At 44.5% G+C, this 20894-nt stretch overlaps 2 protein-coding genes across 2 annotated transcripts; one reads left to right on the top strand and one right to left on the bottom strand.

Moving 5' to 3' along the window:
• Nucleotides 1-739: 739 nt before the first annotated feature.
• LRRC46 (leucine rich repeat containing 46) lies at nt 740-6883 on the bottom strand. The gene is made up of 8 exons (XM_033169606.1): nt 6664-6883; nt 5599-5677; nt 5371-5479; nt 4804-4850; nt 3676-3785; nt 2876-2945; nt 2221-2381; nt 740-1204 (listed from the first exon to the last, which is right to left on the bottom strand). Exons 1-8 carry the CDS (start codon nt 6674-6676, stop codon nt 819-821), a joined length of 975 nt encoding a protein of 324 aa, XP_033025497.1. The 5' UTR covers nt 6677-6883; the 3' UTR covers nt 740-818.
• A 650-nt stretch (nt 6884-7533) lies between these two features.
• On the top strand, nt 7534-17350 carry MRPL10 (mitochondrial ribosomal protein L10). The gene is made up of 5 exons (XM_033170286.1): nt 7534-7734; nt 9910-10079; nt 13075-13239; nt 14013-14157; nt 16735-17350. Exons 1-5 carry the CDS (start codon nt 7692-7694, stop codon nt 16980-16982), a joined length of 771 nt encoding a protein of 256 aa, XP_033026177.1. The 5' UTR covers nt 7534-7691; the 3' UTR covers nt 16983-17350.
• Nucleotides 17351-20894: the final 3544 nt, after the last annotated feature.

Raw genomic sequence — 20894 nt, 5'->3', positions numbered from 1 at the left:
AAAAACAGAGAAACGGTCCTCCGAATTTTAACATCTGCCTGAGATACCCCAAACATTTTTTCTTAAAACGACCCGAGATTCCAGCAAATGCTACCAGTGTATTATTGTAGACACAGCACTACAGAATAACCTGTGAGATGTATATTCCTCTCTTCTATTACGGATGCTGCAGTCCTGATTTTTTTTCAAGCTCTTTATCCTCAGCCTTACCACTGTTCTCAGTTGCTGAGATGATTTGGGATGGAGCCGCCTTCTAAAAAAAATAACCCGTCCCAAACCTCTCAGAGGTTTGATGGTGCAAATCTGTGATTAATCTGAACCTGCATATAGCACATATACACTGGGGAGATGACGCAAATTGCCTTTAAAAGGCATATGCAAGGTTTCAGGCCTGCATCGTTATTTTGTTCCCTTGCCGAGTTTTAGGCAGCTCCAAACTCCTAACAAGGAATTCTGAGCAGACTCATAACTCTGTGCTTCCCAGGAATAGTTTTCACAGGTAAGCCGGTTTTCATCAAGTAGGTCAGAATTTCAACAGGCACAAAAAAAGCCTTCCTGCATGTCCTTAGGAAGGAGCAAACCCCATTGGCCTGAGTAACCCTGCAACTGGCTTCGCCTCTTGCACCCTTCACTTAGGGGAAGTACTGCCTACAAGTTTTAGCAGAGGGCCTTTGTCAGTTTTCTGCCTCCTTGCCATGCCCCTCCACACTTGAAAGATGGGTAACGACCCATCTGCCGATTAGATTCAAGGAAGTATTGCATTTCTTTGACAGAATAAAGCAGATATTAAAAACGAAAAGCAAAAATGATGCACTAAATCATTTCTTTACTCCTTTGCTTGCGGTTTTCATTACACCAGACCCCTCTCCCTTTGAAGTTTTCAGCTGTGTTGGACTTGAGCCGCCGGCCTTCCCCTTTGAGGCTCTTGGCCCCTTTTTGGGTGTTGGATTTGCCGTTTTCGAAAGGTTGGGAGGAGGGTGGTGGTGGTGGGGATCGCTTTGGAGCACGCTCCCCTCTGGGGCTGCGGATATTGGTTCCGGTTCACCGAATGGCCAAGGCGTCCTCTCAGTTGTGTTGAACACCAGCTCTCTCAGGTTCTGCATCTGCCTCAGCTCCTCCAAGCGGTCTTCGTATTCCCCCGCTTCCTCCTCCCTCCGCTGGGCTGAGTGGGCTCTAAGCTCCTCACGGAGGTTGGCAAAGAAGTCTGCCAAACGAAGAGGATATACGTAAAAAAAAAAAAAAGCAGGCTTGCACTAGATAAACGCCTCCCCGCCAATTCCTTTTCCTACTGTCCATTCTCAGCAAATGCGCAACGGGAATCTATGACTTCCCAGGGGATTTTTCTTTTTTTAAGGGCAACAGTGTGTGCACCCTTGGCCAAAATAATGTGAATTATTTGCAATGACATGGAGTCTGCCTCATCTGGAAGGCACTTGCTCAAGAGGCGCGGGGAGCTCTGCGTCAGCAGCTGCCGCCTCTAGAATGGGCACAGAGTGTTCCTTTACGTGGGGATGACTAGTGGAATCCCACAAGTTTTTGACTAGTGTGCGTCACTCAAACGACTGCCCTTTTGGCCTCGGAACCAGCTCAGGCAGGAAGTTGGAGAGTCGCTCAAATTTCCTGTACTTAATTATCCCAGGAATATGAGGCAGCTGCTCTGCTGAAGCTATGGAGTGCTGGGTCTGGTCAGTCCATAAATGGGAAGACCCTCTGGGAATGCTATGTAGAGTTCCATAACAGAGACAAGTGACATACTGTGTATAAATGTAATGACTGTGATAAACTTTGCTGTGATAAACTTGCACATAGCATCTTATTTATTAGATTTATATACAGACCGCCAAAAATCTCAGGGCGGTTCACAAGATGAAAACATTTTATTTATTCACCAGATTAAAACATTTATTTTGTTGAAACCAGCGAAACAATAGCCCCCCCCCTTCCCCTCCCACAAACACATTTAAAAGGCTGTAGAATATTAAACAGCCAAAGGCCTGGGAGAAGAGGAACGTTTTCGCCTGGCGCCTGAAGTTCGGTAATGAATGTGCCAGGCCAGCCTCCCTGGGGAGAGCATTCCACAAACGGGGAGCCACTGCGGAAAAGGCCTGTTCTCGTGTTGCCACCCTCCAGGCCTCACGTGGAAGAGGCAGCACACAAAAGAAGGTCCTCGGTCCCCGATGTTCCTAACACCTAGAACCTGGCCTGGAATTTTGGGGGTACCTTTTTCTACGCTCAGAGGTATAGCAAGATCAGACCAATCCTCGTCGCTGTCTTCTGAACTGTCCTCCTCCTCTTCTTCACTTTGGACGGTGTCTTTCTGATTAGGAACACCCTGCGTATCCAGTTCTTTCAGACGGGGCAGAGCTGCCAACACGCGCTCCCTTGGGATGGCCAGAAGGAAGCAAGAGTTCTTAAGCTGGGGGGTCAAACAAAACAACTCCCATCTTCAAAGCCCATGGCAGCCCCCTAGTGAGGTGGGAACAGTTGCTAAAGGAGAGGCAAGCGTAATAGATGCACCCATTTCTTTGGCACTTGAATGAAGAACCGGACACAGGCCTCCCCCCCCCAAAGAACTGCTAGAGGCCATGCTGCTGTTGCTTAGAAAGCCCTGCCACCACTTCCCACATCTCCCATCAATTCTGATCCTTCCCTTGACTTTTTCCTATGGTATTGTGCATGCAAACCTCCATCCCTGCAGGACGCCCAATGTGAGGGCAACAGACAGGCAGGCCCCAGAGATGGGGCAGGTATGCCAACACGGGGAACCGGATTGGGGGGGGTTGCACTCTTCATCCCTCACCTGTAAATTCTACATGGGTATGCATAAAGCTATTGGGTGGGATATGCAGGAGCGTGGATCAATCCTTGGCTTTACCTGTAGCTCTTCTGCTTAGTGCATTCGTTTCCTGTCAGGTCAAGGATCACGAGGCTCTGGGGCAGCTCATCTGTACAGAAAGTTAGGCAGAATCAGGGAAGCTGATGGGAATAAATGCAAACTGGATACAGGATGCAGGGCTGGCTCATTCAAGTCTAGCACATGAAGCAAAAAAATGGGGGATGAGCTCCTTTTTTACATGGGGCAGCTGCCCTTCTGGTACAGTCAAACCTTGGTTCTCGAACGGCTTAGTTTGACGAACAAATTGGCTCCCGAACACCAAAAACCCAGAAGTAAGTATTCCGGGTTTTGAACATTTTTTGGAGGCCAAACATCCAACGCGGCTTCCGCTTGAGTGCAGGAAGCACCTGCAGCCAATTTGAAGCCACGCCTTGGTTTCTGAACGTTCAGAGAGATGAGTGGACTTCTGGAACGGATTAAATTTGAGAACCAAGGTACCACTGTACTACCTTCTGAGTCTAAAACAAGGGTGGCAAACAGATCTGATCTGTCAACCCAGTGGGAAATTCACCTGCACGAGAGAATTTGAGTTGGCAGGGGTACTGGATTTGATGAGGGGTTTTGTTTTGTTTTGTTTTGTTATTTATGCACAGAGTACTCCTAGCCCAGTGTTTTATTAGTCAAATTGGCTGGATAAGCAGCTGGCCAGTTTGATTTAGTCTTAATACCCATCAGAGTAGACGGATGGGTGAGTTGTTTTCCACAATGGAGCCCAGGAGACTTGATAGTCCACAAGAGAGTATGGCAGGTGGTGAAGCTGAGTGTAGGAAAAGTTGTACCTGTGTCCAGTGTTTCAATGCGGTTCTGTGAGAGATCCAGAAACTGCAGCTTCGGGAGAGTATTCAGGTTCTCCACTTGGCTAATGCGGTTCCCAGCTAATGTCAGAAAACTGCAGTTGCATGAGAACACAATAGGAGGAGCTGGTGAGATCCAGGAGACCAAAGATGACTGCACACTGAAACCATGATTTACTTCTCACTGGGCAGCAGGAAAGAGTTGTGACGCAACTCTCAAAGCCAGATGCTGTCAGCACTCTTTCCCCTTCACTCTCCTTTATTCCCTGCATTGGTTTAAAATTAGCAATGCACTTCTGCTCCTCACAATTAAAACTCCCTGTACCTTTGTTCCTGATGATGGAAGCATAAAAATATCCCCTCCACAACGAAAACCAGCACACCAGAGAGAAGGCCTTTAGCCTATATTCTCTACACGGTGGGAATAATGCCCCTTGCCTTTCTGGCCAGGTCCATGTCATACATTTAAAGAACATTTAATGCATATTTTCGAGAAGCTAAGTGCTTTAAATGTGCATTGAATGTTATTTAAATAGGAAGGAGAACTGTATTTCCCATGATTCTTTGGGGGAAGTCATGTGCTTTAAATGAGCTTTGGGTGTACTTCAAGAACAGTGTGGGTCCTCTAACTCATATTTTGGTTGGCCGCCTTGTTTCCTCCGAATCTGCTCCCAGTTGTCTTCTGCCATGATCCTCCCTATGCATCACAGCCTTCCCTGCTCTGTTCATTGAACTACTTCCTATTCCTCCTTCAGGACCCACTACTTGAACAAAATATTGACTCCCCAGTTGGCTTGATTAAGAAGCGGTTGAAATTCTCTAACTTCCACACAAAATGTCTTTTTAGAGGTAGGGAGGTAGATAGATAGATAGATAGATAGATAGATAGATAGATAGATAGATAGATGGATAGATACAGTAGATACAGACGTACCTTGGAAGTCAAACTTCCAAAATGTTCGACTTTCAAGGTGCGGCTTCTGATTGGCTGCAGGAGCGTTCTGCAGCCAATCGGAAGCCACAGAAGCCACACCGGATGTTCGGCTTCTGAAAATCATTCAAAAACCGGAACAATCACTGTATAATGTTGGGAAAACAAGTAATATCACTTACGTCAAGTTTGGAAAGCAGCTCAAGTTCTCAATTTTCTCTATTTGGTTCTAAAATGAAATTAACATTAATCAGCTTCAGGACCTCTGAATAATGGAGCCCATGAATGCACACACAAGCAATTTTTTCTGCCTGTGTTCTTGGTTCAGTACAGTGGTGCCTCGCTAGACGAAAATAATTCGTTCTGCGAGTGCTGTCGTATAGCGAATTTTTCGTCTTGCGAAGCACCAACGAGAGAATAGCGGTTTGACGAAAAAAAGAAAAAAAAATCGGAAATTTTTTCGTCTTGCGAGGCAAGCCCATTGAAAAATTCGTCTTGCGAGACAGCCTTCCGCTAGCGAATGCCTTTCGTCTAGCGAGTTTTTCGTCTAGCGAGGCATTCGTCTAGCGGGGTACCACTGTACTGCTTCAACACACAACCAAACTTTTTCACGATGTCCTTGAACTTGGGGCCGATACCTTTCTCTTGGGATGCTTCTACCCTAACTGACCAGGCTTTGACAGGGCCCCATCTTTTCCAGAGAATGTTGTTGTATCATGGCAGTGAACAGTGTGGTGACTTTTTTTTACCTGTTGCAGGTAAAGGCTGTGGACCTGCTCTAAACCTTGCAGATTTGCGATGCAGCTAATTCTCTCTCTGTCTAGCCGGAGGGTATGAAGAGAAGTCAAGGCTTGGGATCTAAAAGGAAGAGAAGTTTATCAGAAATCAGCACCACATCTCCTCTCCTTCCAAACCTGAATATTATCACCATCTGAATGAAAGCTCGATGCCAGCTTAAACATCCATAAGATACTCACATACTCTCCGGGGACTCTTTCTCCACTGGAATGTTGAGGTTCCTCTGAGCAATGAGGGATTTCGTCATACTCACTCCTCCTATGGGGTGATAACTCCTGTGAGTTATCTGAAAGCAAAACCACTGGAATCCCCTTTAGATCGCAAAGCCTGGTGATATTTAGCTAACAATTCACTTGAAGCGCCATATTAGACCAAGGGTAGTAATAAAAAAATAAGCATGTCTTCTAAAGGCTCGAATCGCTTCCTATTCATTGACTTCATGATGCTCTAGGGTTGCCCTATTTTGAAGAGCAAAAGAGAGGACACATCTGCCAACTTCTACATTTAACTATAGCTCGCTATGATGACTACCCATTAAAAAGAGGACGTGTCCTGAAAAAAGAGGACATATCACAACCCTATGCAGGGATGGGCAGAGCATAATTTGTAGTTCAGTGTTGGGACTAGTCCTTTTTTAATGGATCACATGGCACCTGCAGGTTGCTGGGATTCTGCTAAGGAAGCTTACGTAAGTGGACTTTGATGTGATCCATCAAGGCTCTGACTACATTCATATGGACTACATTAAGGAAGAGACTGAGTGCATATTTGCATATTCAGATGATTAACATTGATTAGTTATGCTTGCGTATTCTCATTTTAAAAAGAACCAGAAAAACTGACATCAGCAAACCCCTCCATTGGTTGGCAAGACTGAACAACCACCTTCTTTTCTCCTCTGAACAAAGGATCCTGAAGCTGAGGCTCCAGTACTTTGGCCACCTCATGAGAAGAGAAGACTCCCTGGAAAAGACCCTGATGTTGGGAAAGATGGAGGGCACAAGGAGAAGGGGACAACAGAGGACGAGATGGTTGGACAGTGTTCTCTAAGCTACCAACATGAGTTTGACCAAACTGCAGGAGACAGTGGAAGACAGGAGTGCCTGGCGTGCTCTGGTCCATGGGGTCACGAAGAGTCGGACACGACTAAACGACTAAACAACAACAAAATGTACCTGTACATATAACACAGAGAGAACCAGCCCCACTTAAGGGTTAAGGCACCTTCAGACACGATTGCTCACCTCCTGACATCATTGATGGAAAGGGTCACCAGTCGGGATACCTTGACCACACCACTCCCAGCAACGCAACAGCCCTATCTATGCTGAGTGTGAGGCACCCTGGGAATTTGTGGTGCTGTGCGGCGGGGAGGAGGAGGGGAAGGGAACCTGAAGCAGCTACAGTTTGGAAATCTCCACAGCAACTGTTCGGAACTAGTGTCAAGGTCGTCCCCTGGGAGCGGGGAGGGGAGAAATGGCCTTAGCAGCAGCAACAGCAGCTTGGAGGTTGCCTAGCAACGGGTGGGAAGTCGCGGGATCTCCTTAGCAACAGGCAGAGTGGGTGTTTGTGGGATTCCCCTTAGGAAGGCGTGGAAGGCTTCCGTGGTCTTCCCTTCAAAGTGGCCGTGCGGCAACTGCGGGATGGGAGAGAGGAGGGTGATTTGTGGGGATGGCGCAGTGGCCTTTAGGGCAAGAGCTTGCAGCAGGATTCTGCCTAGCCAGGAGAGTGCATGCACTGGGGTATCTTTCTCCTGAGGGATGTTAGGCGGCTTGCGGGGCATTATTTGCAAAACCTCAAAGGCTTGAGAAGGGGGTCTTCCGAGTTGCACCATGAGGAGAGGGGGAACCCCGATCCGAAGGAGGCCTTAAGCAACACCTGGAGTGGGGGCGTCTTGAGGAAGGGTCTCAGCTGCAGAGAGAGACGATGAGGGGGTCTCGATGAGATTTTTTTTTTTTAAAAAAAGAAGCAACAGCTTGGCGCGTTTAAGTGGGTTGATGGAGGAGGTCGTGAAGTCTTTCCTTAGCAACAACAAGGGAGGGCTGCTGGGAAACAAAAGCCTCCGCCTTTCCCTTCTATGAAACAATTGTGAAGCAGAAGGAGAGCGCGCTTAACCCGTTGCTAATACCCAGGAGGTTTCTTTTTATTTGTCAGGCTTCATAAGGGGAAAAAAGGGTTCCTTCTCCTTTAAACCTCCCCACCGCCCACCCAAGGAGGAGCCATGCTTCCCATCCCATAATGCTCGGCTTCTGTTCGCCGCACACCCCTCAAGATGGCTGCTGTTACTCGCTGGTGCAAAAGGTTTTGCAAAACCGGTAAGGGCAAGATCGATGTTAGGGAAGTTTTTGTCTCCTGTAGTTCCTGATTGCTAATAACTGCCCCTTTCACGCGTTTCATTTTCTTCCCTTCCACCAGCCTCGTGGGGATCCAGTGCCCTACATCTCGCCCTGTTGAAATCCAGAATCTTAATAATTTTCTTCCCACCCCACCATCCGAGATCCAGCATGTGGCATTTCTGGGGTTGTCTTTTTTTTTAATTGGACAGACTCTGTGAGCTGCATCCGTTCTTTAAACCCGTGCAGCGCTCGAAGGACTCTTGTGGGGAGAGCTAGGCTCAAAGTTCCCAGAAATTCGGGTCTCGACCCCAACCCAGCCTGGCCTTTCCACAAATGTGTGATCGAATTTGTTGTGGCAAGGGAAATTACCCAATCTGGCACTGAAGTGCAAGTGAAGTTGGTGGGCGTGCAGATTGCGCTATAATAGAATTATAGAACTGGAAGGGACCACCAGGGTCATCTAGTCCAACGATGCAGGAATCTTTGGCAGAAAATAAATTTATTTCGGTCTCTTAAAATGCATAATCTGTCATTTGTCATCCTTGTGAAATGTCATATTGGCCATTGGAATGTTTGTTGAATATGGTAACAATCTGGAGAAAATCTACCTGTACAGTGGTACCTCTGGTTACGTACTTAATTCGTTCCGGAGGTCCGTTCTTAACCTGAAACTGTTCTTAACCTGAAGCACCAACTTTAGCTAATGGGACCTCCCGCTGCGCCGCCAGAGCACGATTTCTGTTCTTATCCTGAAGCAAAGTTCTTAACCTGAAGCGTTATTTCTGGGTTAGTGGAGTCTGTAACCTGAAGTGTCCGTAACCTGAAGCATCTGTAACCCGAGGTACCACTGTAATGGGTTTCCTGCTGAGGCACCCAAAATGCAAACCGTCTATAAAAATATGAATGGGAAGCAGTCCTAAATTCTTTGTGCCTCTGATGCCATAACAGCAAAAATAATATTCCTTCCCACTTTGTTCCTTGCTATTAATTATATACTCAGAATTTACATTTACTGTATTTTTCTGAGTATAAGACGAGCTTTTTTGACCCAAAAATGAGGTTCAAAATTTAGGGTCGCCTTATACACGGGTAGTGCTGGGGTGACGGGCCAATCGCCACTTAAAATCTCGGGCTTGGGCTTCATTCCGGCTGGTGAGCGATTTTCGGCATTGGCCACTTGATTGTTGGGGGGGAATGCTGAAAATCGCTCACCTGCCGGAACGCAGCACACAACCACTTGCATCTCAGAAACAACCCATCAGTTGCCTGATCGCCGCCAGCAGCCGCCAATCACACTCCCGCTTGCTGCGACATGGGCAGCTTTCTATTGGCTGCCGCAGCGGCAATTGGGAGGGCTAATGGTGGCGATCGGGCAGCTGATAGGTGGTTTCTGAAACGCAAGTGGTTGTTTGCTGCGTTCTGGCGGGTGAGCGATTTTCGGCATTCCCCCCAAATAATCCCCCCCAAAGCTCAATCCCCCCTTTTTTCTAAATTTTGAGGCCCCCAAAATAGGCGTCGTCTTATACATGGGGCTTCTTATAGACGGAAAAGTACCGTACTTCCCTAGTACCATTAGGAATAGGCTGTACTGTTGTCCCTCCAGGCCATTAACATTTGGTAAAAAAAAAAACCCCACTCAAGTTGTGTTAAGAATTCCTGTGTGCATACACATTCAAAATTCTCCTTTTGAACCTGTTTCAGCTCATCTCTTGACGCTGAGTTAACAGAGCTGCATGCAATACTAACTGTAGGCACGCTATAAATATGTAGAACAGCATTAGGATGCTTCTTTGTGCCTTTAATTTTTCCCGCCTTCTGCTGTAATCTGTAATTTAGCTGGCTTGGGATGAGTCACAAAGCTTTCTACTCTGTCAGTATCTGTTAATGTTGCTGCCTGTTTCTGGAGCACCAGTTTGGGATGTGTAGATTAGTATGTGGAGTGGCAACACCTGAGGAAGTGAGAGTGGCTGTCTTTTTCATCCTTTGGAACACTAGGGTTGTATGCTTCCCCTTAGCTCAGTTTTTTATGGTTGGAAAGGATGGGATTACACAGCATGAATGCCCACAGGATGTCCTACATTTGGGGGTTGTGTCATTTGGGGGTTGGGGGGGGGGCCTAGCCATTCTGATTGTTCTGCTTTTCTATTGCTCCAGACTGGCTGCCCACCCTTCAGCTTATTCGCCATGGCTCCAAAGCCGTCACTCGCCATTGGAGACCTATGCATTTTGTTCGTCAGAAGCTGATGGAGGTGACAAAATACATCCCACCAAAGCCTTTGATCCCGGAGACTTGCATCAAACCCCAAGTGAAACAAGTTGAAGAGGTAACAACATAACACACCCTTCTGCGCTGATTGTTACTGTCTAAACCCTATGGTGTAGAGCAGTGTTTTTCAACCACTGTTCCGCGGCACACTAGTGTGCCGCGAGATGTTGCCTGGTGTGCCATGGGAAAAATTGAAAAATTACTTTATATATAGTCAATATAGGCACAGAGTTAAATTTTTTAACATTTTTTAACATTTTCTAATGGTGGTGTGCCTCGTGATTTTTTTCATGAAACAAGTGTGCCTTTGCCCAAAAAAGGTTGAAAAACACTGGTGTAGAGCCCTCAAAATCATAGGGTAGGCTCTCCGCCCTTCTTTATCCACGTTTTTTGCCAATTGCAGCAGGGCTGTTATGAACTCTGAATGCAAATGGTGTCTGGTGTTCTGCTCTTTTCCTGAACCTTCACTGTATTCCTTTCAGTTCCTGCTGCAAACATTATTATATAGGCAAGCCTATCCCACCTGTTGAACCACAGCGCCTAGGGCTTGCTGATCAGAAGGTCGGCGGTTTGAATCCCCACGACGGGGTGAGCTCCCGTTGCTCGGTCCCGGCTCCTGCCCACCTAGCAGTTCGAAAGCATGTCAAAGTGCAAGTAGATAAATAGGTACCGCTCCGGCGGGAAGGTAAACGGCGTTTCCGTGCACTGCTCTGGTTCGCCAGAAGCGGCTTAGTCATGCTGGCCACATGACACCGGAAGCTGTACGCCGGCTCCCTCGGCCAGTAAAGCGAGATGAGTGCCGTAATCCCAGAGTTGTCCGCGACTGGACCTAACGGTCAGGGGTCCCTTTACCCCTGGACCTTACCCCACCTACTCTGACGTTTAGAAAGTTTTAGGCAATTTTATTTGTTGTAGTGTACTTTGCCGTGGTTTTAACGTTCTGTATGTTTTAAATTACGGTTGTAAACTTTTGGTGATAATTTTATTGCTTTATCTGTAAACTGCTTTGAGGTTTTTCTACAATATAGCGCTCTCTCTCTCTCTCTCTCTCTCTCTCTCTCTCTCTGTGTGTGTGCGCGCGCACACACACACACACATACAGTGGTACCTTGGAAGTCCTGCAGCCAATCGGAAGCTGCAGAAGTCACGTCAAATGTTTGGGTTCCAAAGAATGTTCGCAAACTGAGCACTCACTTCTGGGTTTGTGGTGTTCGGGAGCCAGAACATTTGACTCGCAAGGAGTTTGGGATCCAAGGTACGAGTGTTTGTCTGTGTGTGTGTGTGTGTGTGTGTGTGTACACACACACACACACACACACACAGAGAGAGAGAGAGAGAGAGAGAGATTTTGAGTCCAATTCCAGTGTGCTTTTTAACCTAAAAGCCCCCAAAGAACTTGATTCAGGAACTGCATCTTCAGTCATGTTCCACCATGATATTTATGTCACCTGAGAAAACTCTGATTATTGTCATGTGTGGCTCGTAGACCCACAACCTTCTATGTAGTGAGAAGTTCTTGTCTGAGACAGCTTTTCTAGCTAGCACCCAGGTCTTAAGCATCCATCATTCTTCTACGCTGTTTAGTTTCGTTAGATTAGAATTTGGTGCTTAGTTTTTTTCTTTTAAAACTAGTTTTTTCATGTTTTGCATGTATACAAACTGTTTTTTCCCTTCATGGTTTTATACCTACCAGAGCCTTATGGAATAGAGGTGTAGTATAGAAATTTTAGATAAAAACATTGTCGCCATGTCAAGAAGCATTATTGGTATCTACTGCACTAACTAAAGAACTGTTTCCTGCAGGAGATTCACCAGAATCGGAGCCTGATAATTTTTCAGAAGTGTTGTAACAACTGCCTTGTTTCCATTGCCTTTGGTGCTTCACTACGGGGTGCAGACTTCAGAATCTCAGCTTTCATATATTTTAAAACAAATTTTCAGCTCTTGTGACAGTGAAGATAGGATTGACATTGTGTGGCCGATGCCTGGAAACGTAGAAGACAGAAATGCTCTGTTCTGCCAAGTCCTCCTCCTCAGTCCTTTCCTCCCTTGTGAAAGATGACTTGGTTTTGCAGAATCATTGGCAAGCCTTGTAACTTTGGCTCTTAACTGTTTGCCCCAAGTGAAGGATTGGAGGTACACAAAACAGGTCACTGAATTTTTGTTCTGGAAAACGAAGTCCTTGAAAAAGGACTCATTTGCAGAGAATCCTCTTAAGGGCTTGAATTGAAGGAGCTACTTAGAGTAATGCAAGGGTGTCTTATTACCTAATGGAATTCACTCTACTATGACAAACAACTTTTGAAACTTTCCTCATTGCTATGTGATACAGGGAAGGCTGCTAATCACTCTAAAGTTGGTTTCTGTAACACAAATATATATTTTATAAGAGTTTGCAATATAGAAGTAAATAAATAATAATGAGTGATAATCACTATAGCAGGTTTTGCACATGTTGCCTGTGTAGCCTGGATATAGCTCAGTTGGTTAAGAGTGTGGTGCTGATAACGCCAAGGTTGCAGGTTCGATCCCCATCTGGGGCAACTTCATATTCCTGCATTGCAAGGGGTTGGACTAGATGACCCTCAGGTTCCCTTCCAACTCTGTGATTCTTTGGAGTCACAGGGATAAACCTTCATAGCACGAAAACTTTCTAACGGAGTTCAGGCTTGAATGAAAACATTTTATTTGGTTTCAATGCTTCACTAGGTATGCATAGAGCATGGAAATACCCTGTTCCCTGGGCAGGGTAGGTAGATCTAAATCAGTTGCTTAAATCATCGGGAGCACAATGTCAATTTAAACCACTGATTTAAACCAAGTTTCATCTAATTCATTTGTTTTCTGAACAAGCATGCATACTGCTTGCCATTGCTTTTCAATCTGCAACTGAACAGAACCTTTATGTTACCTACAGAAATAACTCAAAACCTCTGCACTCTGCCTGCCTTTCGCAGCACAGAATTTACATCTGTGTAGTTTTCGACAGCTTTGTGGGGTTTCACTCTTTTCAAATCTAATGGCAGCAAACGAAATTTTCTCCCCTTCCCCAGGAAAATGGCTACGTGAAGCTGTTGCGTCGAGATATCAAACAAGCATTCCACGAGAGTAAAATGATTGCTATCTGCCAGTACAACCAAGTTCCTGCAAATGACATGGTACTCATGGGGCATCGACTGCGGAAGTACAACATCCATGTCAAATACTTCCCCAATGAGGTAACAGTTACATGCAAACAGTTCTTTTAGGAATAGAGAGAGCAACGTGCCTTAGAGCATGTTGCCTCATTTTCCCCCCAAGCAATTTTCCATATCCTGTGAAAACAAAACTTAATCAGAGCTAAGCTTTGACATGCAACTCTGCTGTATTGGATATATAAAATGCTGCACGAGGTGCCAGTATTCATCGATATCTTCATGGACTTTGTATCCGGGCAGAAGATAAACAGAACCTGATTTTGCTTAGGCATTTCATTAGAAAGCACCAATTTCCAGCAAGTTTGGCGTGTGAAATTTTGAGACCCTTTTGGAGACATCTGCTCAGAGACAACAACATCTAAGCAATTTTGAGTGAAGCAAAAAAATTTATTTGGCTGGCAAAATTTCCTAGAGGGCCTTCTCGTCCTTTGCCCAATGTATAGCAGCAATTTATCAAATGGCAATTAGAGTTTGACCAGTCCGCTGGCTCAGTCCAGTCCTACAGCATACTAGCCCAGCTACTTCTCCCAGTCCTCTGTAGTTTATGCCCCTTATCCCCCATCACTAGATCCAGCCTTTCCTTAAACTGAATGTTGCCTTATAGCTAGTGGTGCCAGACCGCAACCTGGAGACCCTTCATGGTCCTTTAAAAGTTCCAATGCGGTAAGAGAGGTTGTAGTTACAGCATCACTTACCTCTTATTTCCTGACTTGTAAATCAAAACTGGAGTCCTGCCCCGGTTTAGCAGGTATTTTTCTCCATGTTTAATTGGTTCTTTACTTCCACCTTTCCAGGTCATGATACCCTTTCTTTTGGAATCCAAATATAAGAATCTCCTCCCTCTCTTTGTGGGGCGCAACCTCCTACTGATGAGTCCGGAAACGAGGGCACAGGAAATGCTGCGAGTCCTGAGGGGTGTGCCACAGATCAATCTCCTAGGTAAATGTTGAAAGCTGGATAGCTAAATTCTGTGTATCAGTGGATTCAGAAATGAGGATCAGGTCGAGTTGAGGCATGCTGGAATGCAGATTTCCATCTAAATATTGAGGCAGTACTTGATTCACAACTCTTGTTGATTTAGCAAGCATGGAAGCATCCCTGTGGAATTTTATTATCAATTAAAACAGACTTCACAGGCTGGTAAATAGAGAGGCAAAGTGTTAGATACAGCCTAATGCTCATCTCTGTAGTACAGCTTCCTAAAAGATTACATCACATGGTGACTGTTGTAATATTATTAAATAGTTTTAAACATCAAAGTGAATACAAAAGGCAGTTGTGGTGCATTCCCTATTCAAAAGGCTTATCTTTGGCAATCGTAGCCGAGTAAGATTGTCTTCCATGAACACGGTTTTAACAGTGAGTCTGTAAGTGACCGTGGAGGCCAATTCTGGATCCACACATCCTTTCACAGTGGGGATATAGGTTTCCACGCAGGAGTTGATCACGGTGAGGATTTGCCAAGTGTGCCTTCCTCTTAGCACATTTCTCCCTTTCGTCCTGAGTTCGAGTGTCTTCATAGCCCATGACACCTTTGGTAAAGGCTGTTCTCCAATTGGAGCACTCGCAGGCCAGTGTTTCCCAGTTGTCGGGGTTTATACTACTTTTTTTTAAAAAAAGATTTGCCTTGAGAGAGTCTTTAAACCTCTTCTGTTGACCACCACCATTACACTTTCCATTTTTAAGTTCAGAATAGAGTATATCATCTATATTCAGCTAATAAGATAGGAGTTGGGGGAAGAAATCAAGTGAGGGATGCCAACAACAAGAAGCTTGGATGGCAGAGGGGTGAGTCAGGCAGCAATGAAGGAAAGGCTCTTGATAACAGAGAGGAAACCAGTGAACATAGAGCTACAGGGAGAGGCCATAGAATGGTCTGAAGACACACAATGCAGATTCCTTACCAAAGCTAAGGGAACCTGGCCCTGCAAATTGCATGGATGTGAGACCACTTGGGAAACATGCAAAGTTCTTTGGAAAGAAGAGGTGAGTAAAAACTGAGACTCGGGTGCATGAACTTGAATGCCCCGTGCTAACCCAGCTGTGTCTTCCTGGGTACCAAGACTCAGCACACCATTATTCCAGGTTAGTCCATGAATTTCAGTGCACCTCCTTTGAGTAGGACGTCATTGGATACAACCCTATGTCTCCTTTTAAAAATGATTGCCATTAAAAAAAAGCACCTTATTAGATCTACAACCAGTAGTATAAAGTTTCAATTTGGCAACCCTCTTCCAAATAACTTTTTTTTTAGTTTTTTATTTATACTTTTCAAATTTATACATTTCATTAGATTTACAATCAACTGAACATTTCAAAATTTGAGTTCCTTCCCCCACTTTCTGCGGTTCCTTAAATTTATTTTTTTAATACCTTCTGCATATCCAAGTTCATTTAACTTGCTCATTTAATTATCTACTGTAAATATATACTCTTACGAAACTGCAGGTTATTACAATAATCCTGCTAATGTTTTTATCTGTTTACAATTTTTCTGTAAATAGTCAATAAACCATTTCCATTCTTTTATAAAAAGTTTGTTATCTTGATTTCTTATTCTTCCGGTAAGTTTCGCCATTTCTGCATATTCCGTAAGTTTTTTTATCCATCCTTCCTTTACTGGGACTTCTGCTTCTTTCCACTTTTGGACATAAATTTCTATACAATTTAGGTAGTTCTGTCCCCATAATTCCCAAAAGAAAAGCTTCTGGGGTTTTTTTTAAATAAAAGTTATTTTGAACATCCTTTTCAATTCGTTATATATCATTTCCCAGTAAGCTTTAACCTTACTACAAGACCACCACATATGATAAAAAGAACCTCTTTCTCTTTACATTTCCAACATTTGTTTGATTTAGATTTATACATATTTGCCAGTTTACTTGGTGTTAGATACAAACGATATACTGTATCATTTTCATATACTGTACTTTTCCGTCTATAAGACTCCCCCATGTATTAGACGCCCCCTCTTTTGGGGGGCTCACATTTAAGAAAATGGGGGGAGTGGGACAGAGTTGTTGAGCTTTTTTGGGGGGTTACCCTGGGTTGTTGAGCTTTCTTTAGGGGGAGATTGCCGAAAATCGCTCACCCGTCTGCATTGCAAAATCCGACTCTCATCTGTTCCCTCGCCCGCAGAAGCTGACAATCGCCCGCCCTATTGCCGCAGCGTCAGCCAATCCACACCACCCATTGACGCAGCACCCAATAACACGCACAATAGCTGCTGATGGCCGCGGCAGCAACCAATCAAACATCCACCCTATGGCACTACCCATGTATAAGACAACCCCCTTTTTCTATCATGATTTTTACAGAAAAATACCGTAGTCTTATACACGGAAAAGTATGGTAATTTCCCCTTAAACTATAACATGCTGTAAATTTTATATCCATGTTCCAGAATCGTTCCCCAGCTTCCATATCTATATTATGACCAATATCTGTCATCACTGTTTTTTATTTTTAGTACTTCTGAATGTTACTGATGGTGCCTTTTTTTCCTCATCCTTCCAGGAGCTTGTGTTGACAACACCATCCTAAGCAAACAAGGTTTCACAAACTATGCCAAACTGCCGTCCATGGTGACTGCGCAAGGGGAGGTCGTTGGTGCGCTCTCTGTCATGACATCCCAGACTAGCACACTTCTACAACGCGGCCCTGTTCACTTGACTTCCTTGCTGGACCAGTATGTCAAACAGCAGAACTGTGAATCAGTTGAAGCAAAGGAGACAGGGACTCTGGACAAGTCAGAAGCCCTTTGATGAATGTTTTTCCCATTTCTGCTTCAGGCACAACTTGTCATCTGTTTGTTGCATGTTTGTATCCTGGGTGGGGCAAAGTTGGATGGCTGAATTCTGTACATCAAGTGGATTTGGACATGAGGACCAGATCATGAACGAGGACGAGGTATATGCTGGAATGCAGATTTCCTTCTGGATATTGAGGCAGTACTTGATTCACAACTCTTGTTGATTTAGCAAGCAAGAAAGCATCCCGATGGAAGTTTATTATCGATTGAAACAAGGCTTCACAGGCTGATAAATAGAGAGGCAAAGTGTTAAATGCAGCCTAATGTTCATCTCTGTGGTACAGCTTCCTAAAAAAATTATGTCACGTGCTCACTGCTGTAATATTAAATATTTTTAAGCATCCTGCTGTGTTGCTCTGTTGGGCTACAAATGGGATGAAGGTAGGCAGTGCACTGAATATAATCTGTGAAACCAAATAGGAGTTCTGTGAACTCAATGCATGCACATTTTATTAATAGGGTGTAATTCTAGTAAGTTGCTTTTGAGGCACTCCAAAGTGGGTGAAAATGTTCACTTGCTCTTCCAGCAAGGATACCCCTTAATGGTTAAAAGAAATGCTCGCTTACATGATGTAGTTGTTTTGTTTTGGGAGGGGGAATGGGTGATAATGAACTGATATTTATGTAATGTATTGTGTAATACTGGCCTTTCCGGGATAGAATCCAGGGCAGTTTACAAAAACTGAAACAGCAAAAACAAGATACAAAAACATGAAATATGACTAAATAGATAGCAGACACATGATATAACAATAAAGTGCTAGAAGGGGGGGGGGGAGGATTTTTGCCAGGCACCAGTATCCAGCAAGCCACCTTTGGGGTAGTATCCCACAACTGGATCCGATCTCTAGAACAGTGATGGCTAACCTGTGCCCTGCAGGCAGTATTTCACCTCCAATGGGTGTTTCGTGGACTCTCACGAGCCCCACAAAACTTGCCATTAAAAAAAAAACCTTAAAAAAAAATAACTGGTTTTTGTAGCCTCCAAACTTATTCCCTTAAAAAAAGATTTTTTGATTGTTTCTCCCACTGTGATGCCAAATGTCCCCAATGCCATTTTTTTTTTTTAATGTTAACTAACATCTGCTTTGGCACTTAGGCCATGCCCATTTGGTCACGTGGCTCCCAGAGGGTTGGTCATGGGTCATTGTGGCCCACAATCCCCAAAAGTTTATGCACCCCCATTCTTGAGAATGAGTCGTACTTCAGATGAAACATGGAATTGGAGATTGGGGTTGGCAGATGACCTTAGTCATCTAGTTAAGTCTATAGGCAGCATGTTGTGGAATGTGTTGCTCCGTCAGGTGCTTGAATCTCAAGTGGTTTGGGGCTTTGAAAGCAGGCAGCAACACTTTGGATTGGGCTCTTTGACTGCCAGACTGCTATATTATTATTATTATTATTATTATTATTATTATTATTATTATTATTATTAATTTCTACCCTACCCATCTGGCTGGGTTTTCCCAGCCACTCTGGGCAGCTTCCAACAAAAGATTAAAAATACATTAAAACATCAGTCATTAAAAACTTCCCAAAACAGGGCTGCCTTCAGATGTCTTCTAAATGTCAGATAGTTGTTTAGTTCTTTGACATCTGATGGGAGGGAGTTCCACAGGGTGGGCACCACTACCGAGAAGGCCCTCTGCCTGGTTCCCTGTAATTTCGCTTCTCGCAGTGAGGGAACCGCCAGAAGGCCCTCTGCGTTGGACCTCAGTGTCCGGGCAGAATGATGGGGGTAGAGATGCTCCTTCAGGTATACTGCTCAACAGCTCATGATTTCATAGAATCATAGAATTGTAGAGATTTAACAAAAGCATTGTCTGCACACTTTCAAGCCTATTGTCATAGCAGTAAAGGGTAGGAACTTGCTTTTAAAAAAATAATGTGCTGAGTGAAAACAGAATTGGAGGCTGTTGAATGGGATGTGGACCTTTTGCCATGATTTTGAGGTTTCTGGCCTTTGTGCATCTTTGCTGTGTTTCCATTTGAGCCTTTTGTGTCCTACCAGGAATGTATGGTTAAACAAGTCCAACCCTCTTTTTTCCTATTGCATTCCTCCAACTTACCACTGAATGACCTGACGTTTCTAGAATCTCTCTGGCCCCAGCATGAGTCAGAAATGCATTATGTGTGATAACAAACAGCTGTTCCTGAAAAGACAAAAATTGCTTTCCCCGCTGGTGGTCTGCCAAGTAACCAGTGAAAAGGCAATAGGCATGACAGAGCAAGTAGCAGTTCATTGCCCTAGGAACTCTTAATTTGTGGGGAAGGGTATGAGACTTCTGTAGTTGCCAGGCTTCTTTAATGGGGAGCCTTGACAGCTAGAGCAGGTTTGAAACAGGTTAAGATTTGTGGCATAATTAGACATTGGGGAGTGATTCATCTATGTTGTGGCTGGTTGTATCTGTTAAGCTTGTTTAGGAAAGGCATTTGGCGACATCCCCCCGCCCTCCAATTGAGCACCTGCATATGTAGAGAGAGATAAAGAGATTTGTAGGCATTTTGAACTGAATACCATTTCTCCAGAATCCAAAATACGCTTGGGCAGGTTGAGATTACTCAGTGGAGAATGTACCAACATCTTCCTGTTTTTCAAAGCCTCAAGCAGGATAACAATTGTAACTCTGTTGAACACTGTAAAAATGCTATTGAAATAGATTTAGAAATAGTGTTATTTCATCTCAGATTAAGCACTGACAATCCTTCAGAATTAGGCACTGGGAGGCAGATGTGCTTGTTGCACCAAATGAACAGTAAGTACTCACGAGAGTCGGCTACATCATCGGCTGTGGAGGTTTTCCAAATACTAACCTCCAAAACATAAGTTTCATTCCAAAGAATACACATCAGAGTGCACATAATTATGCTGCAATGGGATATCAAACTGCAAGAGTGTGTCCAGAATGTCAAACCTTGGTGTATGGTAGAAAAGTGGTGACATCTAATCTTGGGACAGAAACACTTAGCCTAGCCAAAATAGGTGAAGAGTCAATGATAGCTAATCTGGACCACAAAAGTCAGGAAATGTAAATAAAGGTAAAATGGAAAGATCCTGCAGACATAATTTATGTAGGCAAAAGCAGGCAGTTCCTGGGTGCTCTCACACTCAAGTACAGGGTGGGCCTCAAGGACCTAAAACACCTGGAGGACCACATAACTATTGGCCATACTGCCTGGGATTGAAGCAAGTTGAGTCCAGCATCAACTGGAGGCCCAATGGTTCCACATCCCTGTTCTATGTAACAAAGAAAAGGAATCCAGATGTAAGTTGTTCAGGCTGGCTTTGCTTTCAATGAGTACCTTTGAAGGAACACCCAAGGCTTCATAAACCATGGTTTATGGTGACATGGATAAGCAACTCCCAGCCCCCCCAATTGCATGCTGGAATGCACTAAGCCAGAGTTCCCCATAATGTCTGAACCTGCCAGCTATGGCTTATTGTTGATCAACAAATCAGGAAAATAAGCCAGGAGGACATCCTTAAACGGGACTGAATTTTGAGACACAGTTGTAGGGCTAGGGACAAAACCTGCCCCTGGTCTCAGACTAGCATGAACAAAGCCAAAGAGCAGGTTTAGCTTGCATCTTGGGAAATCCAGTTGATATGTATCCAGCTGATATGGTACATTGCTTTTAGGCACACAAACCATTATTGATGTTGCTAGGAGAGCCAAGAATGGTTTGGAAAGGCAGCTGATAAGCACTCAAAAAGTAAATAAAATATAAAACCAGTGGGCACGGTCTTGTAAACAATTGTCTTGCACAAACCTTACATGAGTAGGAGAAATGCACTGATACCCATCATGTTAACAGGGCCTGCTCAGGAGAACTTGCCGGATGATGTGAACAATTAGCACAGCCT

Source organism: Lacerta agilis, chromosome 14 (genome assembly GCF_009819535.1).
Source record: "Lacerta agilis isolate rLacAgi1 chromosome 14, rLacAgi1.pri, whole genome shotgun sequence".
In the NCBI taxonomy this organism is placed as follows: domain Eukaryota; kingdom Metazoa; phylum Chordata; class Lepidosauria; order Squamata; family Lacertidae; genus Lacerta; species Lacerta agilis.
Note: the sequence above shows the minus strand (reverse complement) of the source record. Positions and strands in the feature narration are given on the sequence as shown.